Genomic DNA, 15889 nt, shown 5'->3' with positions numbered 1-15889 from the left:
ATCATCAAATATCTAGGACAGTAATTGTTGTAATATCTACTATGTTATGCTCATATTATTTTTTTTACTATAATTAGACAATGCACATCAAGAACTTTTTACTATAATTAAATTTAGGTGTAGTTGATGCATGATCTACCAAGCTAGACTAGTATAACACATCAATTATAAAATTATTATTATTATCATTATTATCATTGGTTTCATAATCCATGTCAAATTTTAGAAATTACAAAAATTAATTTCCAAAAGCAATTTGGAGAAAAAAATAAACAAGTTTTGAAAAATAAAGTTGTCAAAGTTGACCTAATTTTTGTTTCCATTTTAGAGTGCTTTTAAAGTATATATATATATATATATAAAGCGCGTAATTTAACGCAAGAGGACCGGGCGGGTTCGAATCAACCAATTCAATCATTCATAACCACAGTGTTCAACAGGGCGCTGCCGCTTTCCCCCCACCCTCTTTCGAACGTTCGTTTAAAACAACAAATTTTCCCCTCTCTCTTTTCTGGGTATTTTGAATCTTTCGATTGGCGTATGGGAAAGGTTAGAAATCTCTGAGATTTTCGTTTTTCCATTAAAAAAATAAACCGATTTTCGGAATTTCGAGGTCAGTGAAGCCGCCCTGCTTGTTTGTTCTTAATTTCTGCCCTTTTTGTTCTTTCTCGAGAAAAATCTCTCTCTTCTGCCCTTCATACGCTCCTCCTCCTCCTCCCCTTTCTCTCTCTCCCATGCTTTAATTTGAATTCTCTCGGCTCCCAAACGCGGTTTTCGCCACATCCCTTTGAGTATTATCATCCCTTTTTGGCGCTGTTTATTGTCGTATCACAATCAAACTTGCCGTCCACCCAGATTCTTTGGTGGGGTTCTGATTATCTTTTGAGGTATTTCATGATTCCCTTCATTTCTTCATGGTGTTTTGAGTTCTTGTGATTTGGGGCTCTTGTATTTCTTTCTGGGATGGTTTTTATAATCGTCCCGAGATGTTTGAGGCCTTCGTTTATGGGATGTTCTTATCTGCATTTTGTTGGGTTTTCTCATTGATCGGTTTACTCTGCGCATTTGTTGTTGTTCTTTAGGCCTCAATGGAGTTCTGGGTTTAGAAATATTGTTTTATGGGTTTAGTTTAGTTTTTCTCTTTGGTAATTGAATTGGTTCCATTGGGAGTTTAGTGTTCATCATGTTCTTACTCTTTTTCTCTTTTCCAATAATCTTTTAGATCATTGAAAAGAATATTGGATAATGATTTGAGATGCTTTCTTTTCTTTGTGTGAATCATCTTTTTGTTAGTTACCCATTGGTTATAGGACGAAACAAGTTGGTTCTCAAACGATCCATCGGGATCCTAATGCATATAGATACAAATGGTCCCATGGGAGCAAGAATTTTTATGAACATTTCATTTATGAGCAGAAGAGCCATTTTCATTTTCAAGGAGTGTTCACTCGATCACATATCCTCATTCATAGGTCCGAGATTCACATCTATGAATTGAAAGTTCCGAATGATCAACTCTGCAATCGGTTGTTAAAATCAATAGGTCTTCAAATCATTCCTAAGTTGTTCTTATTGTATCTTTTCAAAGGTGGTTTTGAAGTTCTTTCTTGTAACTATGGTTGGTCATTTGATATGATGTTTTGGTCAATACTTCTGGGGTAGACCTATGGATTGGCATATGATGTTCTTAATACTTGCAACTTCTTGTTCATACTTTTCCTAATGTTTATGTTTGTAGGCATTTTATTGATAAAAATGTCATCTGCAAATCCTTATTTTGACGACGTTCGGACCAAACCTGAGGTTATTGATCCTCCACAAGATGATGACATGATGGATGTTAGTGAAAGTGTGAGTGATCCTGCTCGAAATGGAGGAAAGCCTAACGTGGTTGTCTCGAGCAGTGTTCGTGAGCTGTTGGAGTGCCCTGTTTGCTTAAATGCTATGTACCCTCCTATACATCAGGTCAGTTTTCATCGTTTAAGACCTTTTGAATGAAATTGTTTACCTATTGGAGAGGAACGCTCAGATACCAAATGATAAAGAATCACCGTAAGAGAAGTAAGATTCAGATTAGCTTGTTGATCGAATATCTTAAGGTAAGAACACTTGTTTGGATGAAGTAGGTGGTGCTAATGATGGAGTAGGTGGTGATGTTTGTTATGGCAAAGGTTTTGGTGGTAGGTTTGGTGGTGAGGTGGGTAGGGGATTTCGTTGGAGGCAGAAAATCGACATTCGGTGTCCCGAAACTTTGAAACTCTTATTAATTATACCATATTATGTACTCTTTGTTATTATTACGACATGAAACTATTCTCAGGGTTATGGAAGAGATTATAAGTAATATAATCCCGAATCTCCTAAAAACTCCTGAAATCTCTTCAAAGATCGTATAAACGATGATTCTTTCCATTCCACAGGTCGCATAGAATTTGTGAGATCCCACATCGATTGGAGAGAGGAACGAGTAACGGTGAGGATGTTGGGTTCCGAAGGGGGTGAATTGTGAGATCCCACATTGGTTGGGGAGGAGAACGAAACATTCTTTATAAGGGTGTCGAAACCTCTCCCTAGTTGTCACGTTTTAAAAACCTTGAGGGGAAGCTCGAAAGGGAAAACTCACAGAGGACAATATTTGCTAGCGGTAGGCTGGGCTGTTACGAAGATGATGATTTTGGCTCTTGTTCCTATACAAAATACACGGGCTTCGTCTGGATTATAATAGCTCGAGAGCTGTCTTCCTTTTAGCCTCAACTGAATGTTCCCCTCGAGTTTATGAATAATGTTATAGATTTTGGGTAGTCTTTGAGAGTACCATGTGTTCTTAGGTCGATTGACTTTCTGTTGTCGCAGTGTTCGAATGGTCACACATTGTGTTCGGGATGCAAGCCGAGGGTGCACAACCGGTGTCCGACCTGCAGGCATGAACTTGGGAATATCAGATGTCTTGCATTAGAGAAGGTGGCTGCATCTCTGGAACTTCCATGTAAATATCAAACTTTTGGATGTGTGGGCATATACCCCTACTATAGCAAGCTGAAACATGAATCTCAATGTGTATATCGACCCTATAACTGTCCTTATGCGGGGTCGGAATGCACGGTTGTTGGTGATATTCCGTTTTTGGTAGCTCACCTCAAGGACGATCACAAAGTCGACATGCACAATGGAAGCACTTTCAATCACCGGTACGTCAAGTCAAATCCGCAAGAAGTCGAAAATGCCACGTGGATGTTAACGGTACTATTCTGCTTTGTCTTATTGTGTCATGTTTTGGTTATTGGCCTGTTGAAACTTGTTCTAGATAGAGGAGGCTTATGAGTTGAGAATAGACAAATAGTGGATGTGTCCAATAGGGGGATCGGATCGAGTTCATAGCTTTGTTATCACTTCAATTTGAGAGGTCGGACACGCACGCAACTGATACCGTTTTTTCTGTTTGATCTCTAGGTTTTCAGCTGTTTTGGTCAATACTTTTGTTTACATTTCGAAGCTTTTCAACTCGGGATGGCACCGGTGTACATAGCTTTCTTGCGGTTTATGGGGGATGATAATGAAGCGAAGAACTACAGTTATAGTCTAGAGGTGGGTGGAAATGGGAGGAAGACGGTGTGGCAAGGAGTGCCACGGAGTATTCGGGACAGTCATCGGAAGGTACGGGACAGTTTTGACGGGCTTATTATCCAACGTAACATGGCGCTGTTCTTCTCGGGGGGAGATGGGAAAGAATTGAAGCTGAGAGTAACTGGTAGGATTTGGAAGGAGCAGTAGTAGTAATGTGTTTGTGTTGTGTGTTGTGTGTTGTATGTTTAGGTGCTTAGAAGAAGAAAGTAAAGTAGAGAGCCTAATTTTATTTTGAAGGCAAACTCTGTGTTTGCTCTGATGGGAATTCAAATACGCGTTCTTCTTACTTGTCTCTTGATTTTTACTTTTTTGCCCCTCCCCCGTCAGACTTGAATTTACATTTTAACCCTTGTTTATTGGATATTTATTTTAATAGCCAAAATAATAATAATAATAATAATAATAATCATACGCATTATGCTGAGCTCTGTAATAAAGCTCAGATTCGAGTAATAATTTGACACAAAGTCCAAATTGAACCAAAGTCTGCATTCTTCGGCCCAAACAAGCCCTCTTCGGCCCAAACAAGCACTCTTCGGCCCAAACAAGCCCTCTTCAGCCCAAACAGCCCTCTTCGGCCCATACAAGCCCTCTTCGGCCCAAACAAGCCCTCTTCGGCCCAAACAAGCCCTTTCCTAAAGGATGGGCCCAAAATGATTACAGCTTCCTTTCAAGACTGATGAAATAACTTGGTTCTTCCAGATTCATTGTTCAAAGCAAATATTTTAATTTACTAAATAAAAAATTATAAGTTATTAGAATGGTGGGAAGAAAAATATTGCAAAAAACACGCGATTTGGATGCGCGTGGTCTTTTAGTAATCAGTCGTTAAATAAACAGATCAACTAACTTACCTACCGCAGATTCTGTCATCCCCTAAATTTCGAATTTCCCTCCCCGAATCCATTTCCACTATTCACCAAAACATCGCGACCCATTTTTTTAGCCATTTTTGCTGTGAAATGCTTTTTTATTGTTGGCAATCACCGGACTCATTTCATTTTCTTCAATTTTCTGTTTATTTTTCTGTTCTAATCCCCACCTAATGCAGATTTCTCTTCGTCTCTTTCGTTACCAATGAATTTTCCTTCGTTTTCCGTCCAATCTTCCCCTGTTTGCATCCTCTGTGTATGTTTTAGGATCCATCTGCTTTATCGTTTTACCCGATGGAACAGAGATTCGTTGTAATGAGCCCTAATGCCATCCGTACGCATTTTCGAACCCTAAATCGTTAATCGGCATTGCAGAGAAGAATCTCGGAGATGAATTGTATTTATCTTGGTAATTTACCTAACAATGTTGTCTACTTTCTATGATCTATTGCCGATTTCAACGTTCTTTTCTTTGACGGTCTTTTGTGATTGATTAGGGTTCAAGCTGTTGGAGTTTTCCTAGGCGTATTTCGAGAGTTAAGTTTCCGCTTAAGAGTTTGGATTCATTTTTTCCAGAAATGTCAGTCAAGTTACAACAGATTGATCAAAAGGGTGGTGGTTCAGGTACTCTTTTTCTTCATCATTTCTGGTGTGAATTTCATGTGTTCCTGTAACTATTTAGATTGGGGTTTTGAAATCCTTAATATATATCCATGGATGTCGATTTTTCATGGCCTTGATAGTTTGGGGTTTTGAAATCCAAGTTTCATAAATGTAGTGAATGGTCGATTCATCTTCCTCCTTGAATGTTGGAACTGTTCTATATAAATCTTCCAGAATATCCTGTTCTTACCTCCATATTCCATTACTCCATCATTGATCAGGCACACAGAAAAGGCTGAAGGATCTCACATCTCAGTCTGCCAATAAATTCTGTGCAGATTGTGGGTCTCCAGATCCAAAATGGGTGTAAGTATTGTATTATATTTGCTATATGGAATACAATTCGTACATAGTTAGGGGAATAATTAAACTGAGAGTTCAGTACTTGACTATTCTGAAAGGTACCATCCTTCCTGAGAAGTTTGAATACTGAATTTAAAATTATTAGGAATGTGCTACGAAGCTATTGAAATCGGTTTGATTTTATTTTGCTCATTCTTTTTGCTGCAGAACCATGCTTGCGTGGTGTAGTGTTTATATGGTTGATTACATATCAGCTTACCAGCTCCTTTTTACGCCTAACTTGCTATCTTTCATGCTTGGCAACTATTTTTTTATTGGTTAAGCATCTAGGACTTGGAGGGCATCTGATATGGAACTGTTAGGATTAGATTTAAAAACCTTATTCAAAAACTACAAAAATGACAAGGAGTCGACCCAAGGAAAAGTTTAGGAACGGATTACTTTGATGATTAAGATCAAAAGTAAAGAAAACTCGTGATTCGAATCACTCCAAGATAGTTTGATCAAAACTACTTGAATGACTCTAGTTTGCAAATCTAAACACGAGAAATGCGATGAAACAAGCTAATGGCTTAAGAAGCATAATATGCAACTTTCATTATGATATCAAAATCTTTTTACTAAAGCAACAACATGAATGACTATTTATACCCTTGAAAATAAACCTTAGTATAATGACCACTAGCTAATTGTAACTTATAATCTTAAAGACAATTCTCTAAAACTTAAAAAAATACAACAAAGTCTCCTTAAATCTAAACAACATATACGGATCTTGTCATCTACCATGAAATTTTTGTGGCATGATTAAGACACCTTATTTTGTATCAGTATCAACAAGAGTATCAAGAGAATAAATTTTATAGGTAGATATCTTTGAATCTTTTGTATTTTGATTGTATTCACTTGTTGGATGCAGATCTTTGAATTTGGGGGCATTTATTTGCATCAAGTGTTCTGGAGTACACCGAAGCCTCGGAGTGCATATATCTAAGGTGTTACTCCTTTCTTTAACAGCTCTGATTTGAAGATAACTAATTTGTATTACTTTCTAACATAATCTTGAAAATTATAGGTTTACAATTGATTCTGAAATTATGGCAGGTTCTTTCGGTGAAGCTAGATGATTGGACAGATGAACAAGTTGATGCTTTGACGAGTATAGGTGGAAATACTGCCGTTAACAAAAAGTATGAAGTTTTCATCCCAGATAGCGATAAGAAACCAAAACCAGACTCATCCATAGAGGAGCGTTTGGATTTTATAAGGTAAATCTTTTGTGATGTTATTCTTGCTATAAGAAAATATCATCCAAATGATATAATATTTACATGTTTTGGCTGCACAGGAAAAAATATGAGCTACTGCAATTCGCAAGTCTTGACGACCAGATTTTCTGTCCTTTTCCACCCCCGCAGAAGAAATCATCATTCTGGCATAGCATTTCTTATAATGGAAGCGAAGAAAGGAGGAATTACGAAAAACTACCGACAAAAACTCGAATCGGAAGTGCATTCCGCAACAGCTGGGGAAGAAAAGATTCTGAACCGAAGAACAGCAAGAAGGGAAATGCATTGGTATTAAGCAGCTCAATGGTAATGATCTGTGGAAGTGTTTAAGTTTCTGCATTATTTTCCACACACAACGATTCACGTGTTCTTACTATAACTCTTCTCTGTTCATCGTTTTCCTAATAAAACTTAAGCAGAAGAGGTAGCTGAAGTATATGTTGTGTACTGTTTGCAGGCAGGTATGATTGAATTCGTTGGTTTAATTAAGGTCAACGTAGTTAGAGGAACCAATTTAGCTATCAGGGATATGGTGACAAGCGACCCATATGTAATTCTCTCGTTGGGCAACCAAGTGAGACTCCCTAATGAACCTTTTTCATATTGTCATAGCTCCTGGGGTGGGAAATTGCCTGAATTCTCCTGTGTTCTTATATACTTTTCAGTCAGTGAAGACACGAGTTATCAAGAGCAGTTTGAATCCAGTGTGGAATGAGAGCCTAATGCTGTCAATTCCTGATCACATTCCTCCATTAAGAGTGGTAAGTAAGTTGGATGACCTGAAAATACTTCCTAGTTCCTTCTTTCTCTTGATCACGTTTAGTAGGAGGAACTTAAAGTAACTTTGTGCAGCTTGTGTATGACAAAGACACATTTTCAACCGACGACTTCATGGGTGAAGCAGAAATTGATATCAATCCACTGCTCACGGCAGCCCAAGCCTGTGAGAGATCCACAGTCAGTGAACCGATGCAGCTAGGAAAATGGGTAGCATGCAAGGAGAACACTCTTGCAAAGGATGGCATCATCACTCTTGTAGATGGGAAGATCCGACAAGACATCTCTTTGAAGCTGCAGAACGTCGAACGAGGCGTGCTGGAGATGGAGCTTGAATGTGTTCCTCTTTCTCAGTAGGCTGAGCAATCCATCCATCCACCCATCCATCCAAAACTGAGCTGTTTACAATATTAGGGAACCATAGATAGAGCTGTTCTTAGAGATTGCTGCAAATCATTGGTTGAGCAGGGGAAAAAGGTTACTTTTCAGGAATATCAATGGAAGAAGTGTCTGTGCTGAAGAAATTCTTGTGTTCATAGTTGGTTTATGCCTCAATAACCTTCGTTTGTGTTTAAGATTATCCCCCTTTGAATGTTTTTCTGTAAACTATGTTAATATGTTGGAAAGGAGAAAGAACTTGTACATTCGAGATTACTTTACTTCTTTACTGTGAAATGTGATTGTCTTTTCTTTTTCCAGAATCATTATCATAACTTTAGTAGGTGGAAGGGAACATTCATTCATACCTGGAAATGGGAAGCCTCTAGTTTTCATCAATTCTTGGTTGTTTTGCTGTCGGATCAGACAATTCCTTGCCTCAAATATAATTTAATTGTTCGACTTTGCTATGCAATAAGAAATGGAGTGAAAAGACCAAGTAAGAAGGGTCGATCACTCAAAGACGGAGCCCAGTAGGAGGGTCATCACTCAACGAATCAAAAGGACTAACAGAGGCAGAACCGCCTGAAATTATGATGTCTACTCGAGTCCTGAAGAAGTTTAGAGCGGACTCAAAGAAGTTTAGAGCCCTTAACTGAATACTATTTCCTAGTCCATCAATACGAAGTTCATTTTTACCCAATAACCAAATTTGAGCTCAATATTAATACTATTTCATAGATTCAATATTAACATGGCCACAATTTCATAGATAATATTAACATGGCCACACTAAAATAGTAGGTTTTCATTTTACAAATAGGCATATTCAACTAATCAAACAAACATAATGATATCATAAGAAAATTTCTCGTAGGAAATAAATCTCGATGACTCAATTTTGAAATTTTTTTTTTTTTTTTTTTTTTTGACCAATCAGGCATTGGACGCTGTTGAAGAAAGATTTTCAGAGGTAGCTCATTATTAGAGATTAATCCTGAACCTGACAGATCGTTCCTTTTTCTTTCTGATATACGAAATATGATCGGAATTAATAAACACAGATGATTAGAAACTTTTTTGCAGCTCCCAAGAATTCAAATATTCCAATCCATGTACTCCCCACACACATTCTTCTAGTCATAAGCCTGAGATCCTGTCATAAACTTAATATTAACTGTTTTATAACCTTTCTTCCAAAAGCTATGAAAATTCATGAACAACATCCAAATCCATTGCTGATACCCTTCAGTCTACCAGCAGTTAGAGCATTTCTTCATTTCCTCTCCCCTTCATATTCTGCTGCATGAAAAGCCAAAACCATCAGGCCATTCAAACAAGCCATTGGAAAATCCTTTCACCAGCTGTGTGTGCTTGCTTGATAAACTGCTTTACTAGCAGCAGCTACAAATTCTGAAGCAGAGAGATTACTGATATTATTTATATCCAATACAAGGCAAGAACTTGGTTTCTGCATTCATGGCACAGCTTCAAACCTTGCTTTTAGTTTCTAACCTCTGAAAACAAGAGATTCAGACTTCGGCACTTGAATAGATTATAAAGCAAGCAACTGCAGCCTATTTTGACAAAGAACAGGTCAGGCTTCATTTTCTGTGGCTCACAAAAGTAAATTTGGGTGGGGGGAGGTCTTTTCTAGCTCTCCATCTATCTCACTTAAATTAATCATATGTTTCAACATCTCAGCCAACAGGATAATCTTTACCTATCAGAGCTCAACTTTTTTCAGATGACAAGCATGTACAACGACGTTTTTGCTATCCGACATACCAAAACTAGTCACATTCTAATAAAATCGAAACGAAGTTTCTCCTTTACGCACAAAGAAACCAGAACAATCTGATATATATATATATATATATATATATATATATATGAGAAGACCAGACAGTAGAAATAATTCGAAGTGCAGCCACATACATGAATCCTCATGAAGAGAGCCTAAAAAACACGAAAACATGTTACCTCGCCAACAAGGGAGGGAAGGAAATCTCTTACTATCTGTTAGCAATACTACAATACAAAAGAAGCAGCAGATGTAATAACTAACAAGGGCCATCATTTCAATAGAATTTTAAGGTAGGTATAGATATATGGGTATGAAACAAAGCCTTTTTAGTAAGAATACATCAATTGCAACCTCTGCAAATTGGTGTTGGCAAATAGCACTAGATATTTACATTCCCATAAGAGGGGAATTAGCCTCCCTGTAACAGGTCAAATGAAAAAATAAACCCAAAAGGAAAAAACATGACTCAACTTTGCAGATTGATAACATACACTATTATCAAAATGCTGTTCATAAAGTACATGAACACCAGTACCCAACTGATGAACACTTGGCTAAACAATAAACCATTAACCAAAGAGTCCAAACTTCAAACTTATGTAGCCACATGCACAATCAATAATGTGAGGGTTTAGTGTTTATTTATCAACAACAATGCATCTGAAATACACACCGAAGAACATCGGTTGCCTCGGTCCTTCCTTCGTTCGATTGTTCTAAGAATGTTTCAGGAAGCACATTCTGGACATCGAATTAATCCATTCTCATTGCAATCTAAGCACCGCTTCAAGACTTCTTCATCTTCATCATACAACTTCCTGCTCCCACTGCAAGTCATACAAGGGACAAACCTTACATCTCCACAACCCTCACAGACAAATCCGGGTTCCTGAACCGGGAACCCCTTGAGAATCTTGATTAATTCTCCAGCTTCAAAGAGTTGTTTGATCACCTCGGCTCCTCCCACATGCTTTCCCCTAATGAAAACTTGAGGCAAACTGACATTTTTCTCGCCCATAACACTCTGCAACTCTTTCCTGTAGGCAGAATCCATTGATACATCACGCTCGTCTACCCAAACCCTAAAACCTCGGAATATTACCCTCACGGCATAGCAATCCTCATATGTCCTTCGAATCCCTCGCAAACTGGTCAAATACACCACAATTCTATCCTCAGTACCCGGCAATCGAATGGAAGGAACCCGGAAATCGGAAGCGAAGGATTTCGGGAGTTTAAGCTTGCTTTGAATTTGATGTTGCGATCCCTCGGTGGGCGAAGAAGAAGACTTACCGCCCTCAAACAAATTACACAATTGCTTGACCTTCCCTTTAATCGAATTGGAGGCAGATTTCATGGATTCGAAAGGGCTGTAATACTTCTTGACAGAATCCGTCCGATTGAGGGAGGCTCGAAGGTAGGGTTTCATGTTGGAATCCATGGAGGAGGAGTGCAACGTAACGGAGCGATTGAAGAAGGAAGAAGACTTAGTTCGATCAAATTCCGCCATCGACCCAAATACGAAAACAGGGGAAAAAATGAAATCAAGTCCAAACCCAATAAAAAGCAGGAGGAAAACAACCGAAAAACGTCGAAATGAGAGAAGAAAATGGAAAGGAACCAATGAATCACGACGAACAGAGAATCAAAAAAGAGGGTTGTTTAGGGCGTTTTGATGAGAAAACCGATTGTCCCTGTTTAGGTTAAGGAGGGAAAAGGGAGGAGTATATGCGTAGCTAGTAAGCGAAGAATGTTGTTGGAAAGGGTTTTCTAGAGAGAGAAATGGAAGCTTTTGTGAGCCTTTCGGTGGGGAAAATTAGGGTATGGTTTGAGATTAAGAGAGAGAGAGAGATGATTTTGTGTACCTTTTTGACACGAAGACGCGGCAGGCTTTGTTTGAATTCCACTTGGCGTTTCTTCTTCGTCGCTCGCTTTCATGCTTTCTCTCTCTACCCGACTCTTTCTCTCTCTACCCCACTGGAAACGCTCTGGAATTTGCCCAAATTTGTAAGTTTCTATCTCATTCTTCACCGCCAAAACGTTGACTCCTTTGCTTATTTATGCATACATGCCTTCATTTCTACACCTCATCATTGCGTATAATTTTAAAACTACAAAATTATTTTTAAAATATAAATTCTAATGAATATTATTTTCACTCCAACTTATTTCTCATTTCGTAATTTTTACTTTAATAATAATTTTTAAATATCTAAGAAAGGGAAATTTTAAGAATAGTTTTTTTAGTTAGATTACAAGGTCCTCAAAATTTATTTTTTGTATTCCTATTGTTTAGAATTTAAAAATAATAATTGATTGGTTAGATATAAAGTTAATGTTTAACAATAGATAGTTTTTCTAAAATTTGATGAAAAAAAAAAAAAAAAACTTTAAAAGTGGAAAACAATAAATGAAAATAGAAGATATTCGAATCCCTTATTTGTTAAGTTATATTTATACCTATTTTAATATTTTTGTTTGAGGAAGAAAAATAATTTATTATTCAAAAGGAAAACATTTAATACCATTAATTAAATAAAGTAGTTCATGTGCTTAACGTGTGTTTGTTTCTTTTTTTTAATAAAAGCAAGTGAAATAATCGCAATCATAAATAGGAATTATAGGCCCCATGTAACAATGATCGATTTAAATGCTTCATTTTTTAAACATTAAACTGACTGGCTACCACTTTCAGTTTCGTAGTTAATTAATATATATATATATATACATATTAATTCATTTTTTGAAAGAAAAATTTGTTATTGAAAATTACTTTCTCCAGTTTTAAAAATTTAAAGAAAATTTTGAAGAATAAGGACAATATTAATTTGTCCATACAATATTAAATTTATATTTGGGATATAGTTAAGTTGACAGCTCACACCGAGATATACAACTTGAACCAATATTAAGAATTATAGTATATAAAATAATTACCATTTTTGTAATGAGATTTTTAATTTTTAAGACTCAATTTTAAAGAAAAAGCAATTAGCTTAATTAGCTTAATTAGCTTAACAAAATTTAGTGGAATATTTAGAAAATGTAGACATACCATTATAGGTGTGTACTTGATTCATTAACAAAATCAATTTCTTCATACCTGCAAGAATAATTCAAGAAAAGAATGAAGATCAGAAAATTAATTTAACACTAGTTCGAGTAGTGCCTTACCCTACTACTCCTCTTTAAGACTCCTCGAGTATGATATTGAAAAGTGACCAAACCGACAACAACTAGCATTGAACCATTTTCAAATTTCTTGGACTTTGTTCGGAATGACATTTCAAGTACTCAAAACATTTTGAAAAAGTCATTTTAAACCGGTCTAACTAGAGCAATCTAGCAATAAACATACATAGCCTAAAAGAACAGAATAAACTTGCTTATACCCTACAAGAAAACTCAGAACTCAGTTAAGCCATACTCGAATTTACCATACAAGAAAACTCAGAACTGAACTGCCATGGTAAAGTTAATGCAAGAACCCCAAAACATAAGAAAACACAATCACTCGACCCCCTCTCCCACCATAATTAAAAAGGAAGAAGACATGTTACTGAGTACATGCAGAAGGGCAAGATTTTTACAGGTCATTCATTGCAGACAAGCTTCCAGGCATTCAGTGTTTCAAACTTCTTCCCATGGGATTGCTCCAGGCCTTTCCCAAACCTCCATTCCTCATTCAATAACCCTTGTTCCCCCGAATCCTCGCCCTCATGTCAACCTGGAATTTTGAGGTGCATTGAATCAATTTTAGTACCATCTAACAAGGTTAACGACGTTGAGAAAAACAAATTAAATGACGACAGCCACTGATTTTCAGTTCTTTTTCTTTTAGAAACAGGACTCACTGTTTATTACTATGATAAAAACTTTCTTTAAGGGTATACCACATGAAGCCACCCAGTCAGTCTCAGTCCCTGATGGAGTTTACAAAAGCATTGCCTCCAGAAGGAAGGATTAAACTGAAAGTGCAGTTATTGGAGGCATTATCTACAGGAACCTAGTAAGAACTGCAAAGTTTAGCTAACTCAAAATTTATCCAATCTTAACTCTATTGTTTCTTTCCAACCGGAGACTCCACCCTAAAATTTGTTTGCTTTGCCCCTTACCTTAAGCAATATCCATAAACAAGATGAAACATATTCTCTTCCAAAGTTCAATCTGAGAAAAACTGTAAATCAGAAGTTTACTAAAGGGCACAGGACAAAATGTATAGTTAGTTCCTTCACTTTCTTCCAAACATAAAGGCACGCTAAGGGTTAAAAAATTTTGTGACAAAACAATTGAACAACATCGAGTCTTCATCTTTCAGAAGTTTCGAGTCCATGAGAATAAGTTGTGCGGACTTTTTGGGGATATTTTCCTACTTACTCTTATAGAGATTCTATCTAGAACACTACTGCTGCATCCATTTGGTATAACACAGATGATGAACCTAAAAAAGGGAAACTCCACAATCTCTCGTATATCTACGCCGTTCCAATCCACTCATTTTCTATAAAACCGAGCAGGTCATTTAGTTCGCTAAATTCAAGTGCTGTCAAGTTCCTTCTAATCAGTACATTCCAGCTTCTAGAATCCTCATTTCATAATTCGTTTACTGAACCTCACAGAAAATGGATTAAGTCCCACGGTCCAGTGGCCAATATCTTCCCATCTTCTAATTCGATAGCAGAATTATTTGTGATGAATCCCCTTCAACTTTGTTATGTTTGATATAGAGATCCAGGCACTTCTGCCTTTTCTTTCAGAAGCAGGGCACTCCCCGCTTATTTTCGATAAATGCAGTTCATTGCCCTGCATTCAAAGCCTCCATACTCATTTTTCCATCAGTGCTTAATTTTTTTTCTCCGATTCTCACACTATCTCTGATCCTCCATTTTTCTATAGGGAAGAGACCACCCTTGAATTTACAAAGTGGATAAGCTTCCCTATGAGGAGCCATCCAAGAGAAAGTTTCTTGTCTTCTTTTTCAAGGTGTTGTGACGCTGTCATATTTCCCCTAGGCATGGGACAAGAAGAATGGTAGATTTGCTAGCACCATGTGACACAAGGTTGACCTTCCACCTTTAGCATAGGGCAAAAATCCTAGCATATATTTCCAAGAAAAATTTTCAACATTCACCTATAGCATTACTTTGGATGTCCCTTTGGATAGCTTCACCCACAGAAGTTCTCTCTACTTCCCAATGAGATTAGAAAATAAAGAAGTGACTAATCATCTATTCACAGTCCACTATCTTAAGACCAATCTTTACATTATATAATACCACATAAAAGTTTAAACTACAAGTTTCCATGTTGGATCATGAGGTGTATTTTAGAATACTTTGAAGCACCAGTAGCATGATTGAGATCTACTTAAACAAAAAATGAACGCCTGCATGAGGCTAGAGAAGGAGTTCACAAAAACTTGCCTGGCCTCTTTTACAATTGAAATATGTTTCCCTTAATCCCACGCATTCACTAGGAATGCAAGGACTCTTCTCTCCAGCACATTCCTTGTAAGTTCGGTTCTGTACCTGAAATTACAACATAAAGACTGAAATCCATGTTGAAATCAAGCAACGACGCTATACATCCTTAGTTACATTATTCGTGATAGACTGTTCTAACATTCATTAATACTGTATAATCTGTCACAAATGATAGCCAAAGAGTAAAAAGGACATTTCAGAATAATAGATGGCAATTCTATAGTAAGATTATCCAAGTACTGATAAGATACATGTCTGCACACGCACACACATAAAGACAGACAAATACCGAGAGAAGATGATTATACAAGACCTTTACACAATCGGATTCGCTGAGACACTTGACCAGTTCCATCGCTAAACCTTTGCAAGACTTTGACATCCTTCCCCTTAACTTTACCCTCCTCAAAGATTCCTGTTATGCCTTGAATCTTCACTTGAAATAGCACAATTATCTTCGTTTACAGTATTCAGCTTCGTCCTCTTGACAATAAATATCAACCGAGATGATTTTCTACTCGCAGGACTTAACTGGAAATCAGAAAGTATGCACAATTCTCCTCAGTGTCAGTGAGGAACAGCATGATAAATCGTGAAACAATCTATAACGGGAAACAAGGCGGCAAATAACACACCAAATTCATATTACATAGAGAGACAACAAAAAAAAAAAAAAAAAAAAAAAAAAAAAAA

At 37.1% G+C, this 15889-nt stretch overlaps 4 protein-coding genes across 9 annotated transcripts in view; 2 read left to right on the top strand and 2 right to left on the bottom strand.

The window, feature by feature from the left end:
• Positions 1 to 403: 403 nt before the first annotated feature.
• LOC111488500 (E3 ubiquitin-protein ligase DIS1) lies at positions 404 to 3823 on the top strand. Its single transcript, XM_023136262.1, has 4 exons — positions 404 to 887; positions 1739 to 1965; positions 2854 to 3240; positions 3451 to 3823. Exons 2-4 carry the CDS (start codon positions 1756 to 1758, stop codon positions 3769 to 3771), a joined length of 918 nt encoding a protein of 305 aa, XP_022992030.1. The 5' UTR covers positions 404 to 887; positions 1739 to 1755; the 3' UTR covers positions 3772 to 3823.
• Positions 3824 to 4506: 683 nt separating this feature from the next.
• Positions 4507 to 8305, top strand: LOC111476504 (probable ADP-ribosylation factor GTPase-activating protein AGD11). The gene is made up of 9 exons (XM_023120195.1): positions 4507 to 4905; positions 4994 to 5120; positions 5381 to 5465; positions 6382 to 6457; positions 6567 to 6730; positions 6811 to 7057; positions 7209 to 7325; positions 7417 to 7512; positions 7604 to 8305. Exons 2-9 carry the CDS (start codon positions 5075 to 5077, stop codon positions 7883 to 7885), a joined length of 1113 nt encoding a protein of 370 aa, XP_022975963.1. The 5' UTR covers positions 4507 to 4905; positions 4994 to 5074; the 3' UTR covers positions 7886 to 8305.
• Positions 8306 to 8939: 634 nt separating this feature from the next.
• LOC111476521 (cytochrome c oxidase assembly factor 5) overlaps positions 8940 to 15889 on the bottom strand; it is a 7757-nt gene continuing 807 nt past the window's right edge. Inside the window, exons 2-7 of one of the 6 annotated variants that reach the window (XR_002717093.1) lie at positions 15510 to 15727; positions 15137 to 15241; positions 13304 to 13440; positions 12769 to 12816; positions 11579 to 11793; positions 8940 to 9423 (exon numbers count right to left, since the gene is read on the bottom strand). Coding sequence is in view for 1 of the 6 variants with exons in the window: in XM_023120219.1 (XP_022975987.1) it covers positions 13399 to 13440; positions 15137 to 15241; positions 15510 to 15578 (216 nt within the window). In the remaining 5 variants the exon portion in view is untranslated. Of the gene's footprint in view, positions 9424 to 11578; positions 11794 to 12768; positions 12817 to 13077; positions 13441 to 15136; positions 15242 to 15509; positions 15799 to 15889 lie in introns of those variants that run through there. The other 5 variants (XR_002717094.1, XR_002717096.1, XR_002717102.1 and 2 more) reach the window with 5 other exon arrangements.
• Positions 9992 to 11585, bottom strand: LOC111476511 (uncharacterized protein At5g39865-like). Its single transcript, XM_023120207.1, has one exon. The coding sequence runs from the start codon at positions 11221 to 11223 to the stop codon at positions 10441 to 10443; it is 783 nt and encodes a 260-aa protein (XP_022975975.1). The 5' UTR covers positions 11224 to 11585; the 3' UTR covers positions 9992 to 10440.

The sequence above is a fragment of the Cucurbita maxima genome, unplaced genomic scaffold (assembly GCF_002738345.1).
Source record: "Cucurbita maxima cultivar Rimu unplaced genomic scaffold, Cmax_1.0 Cma_Scf00001, whole genome shotgun sequence".
In the NCBI taxonomy this organism is placed as follows: domain Eukaryota; kingdom Viridiplantae; phylum Streptophyta; class Magnoliopsida; order Cucurbitales; family Cucurbitaceae; genus Cucurbita; species Cucurbita maxima.
Note: the sequence above shows the minus strand (reverse complement) of the source record. Positions and strands in the feature narration are given on the sequence as shown.

What these genes read in the sequence shown, in the direction of transcription:
- LOC111476511 (XM_023120207.1), bottom strand. Translation starts at nt 11,223, where the DNA reads ATGGCGGAATTTGATCGAACTAAGTCTTCTTCCTTCTTCAATCGCTCC.
- LOC111488500 (XM_023136262.1), top strand. Translation starts at nt 1,756, where the DNA reads ATGTCATCTGCAAATCCTTATTTTGACGACGTTCGGACCAAACCTGAG. An exon ending in TGTACCCTCCTATACATCAG is followed by an intron (nt 1,966 to 2,853) that starts GTCAGTTTTCAT and finishes CTGTTGTCGCAG; the next exon opens with TGTTCGAATGGTCACACATT. An exon ending in ATGCCACGTGGATGTTAACG is followed by an intron (nt 3,241 to 3,450) that starts GTACTATTCTGC and finishes TTTGATCTCTAG; the next exon opens with GTTTTCAGCTGTTTTGGTCA.
- LOC111476504 (XM_023120195.1), top strand. Translation starts at nt 5,075, where the DNA reads ATGTCAGTCAAGTTACAACAGATTGATCAAAAGGGTGGTGGTTCAG. An exon ending in TCAAAAGGGTGGTGGTTCAG is followed by an intron (nt 5,121 to 5,380) that starts GTACTCTTTTTC and finishes ATCATTGATCAG; the next exon opens with GCACACAGAAAAGGCTGAAG. An exon ending in GAGCGTTTGGATTTTATAAG is followed by an intron (nt 6,731 to 6,810) that starts GTAAATCTTTTG and finishes TTGGCTGCACAG; the next exon opens with GAAAAAATATGAGCTACTGC.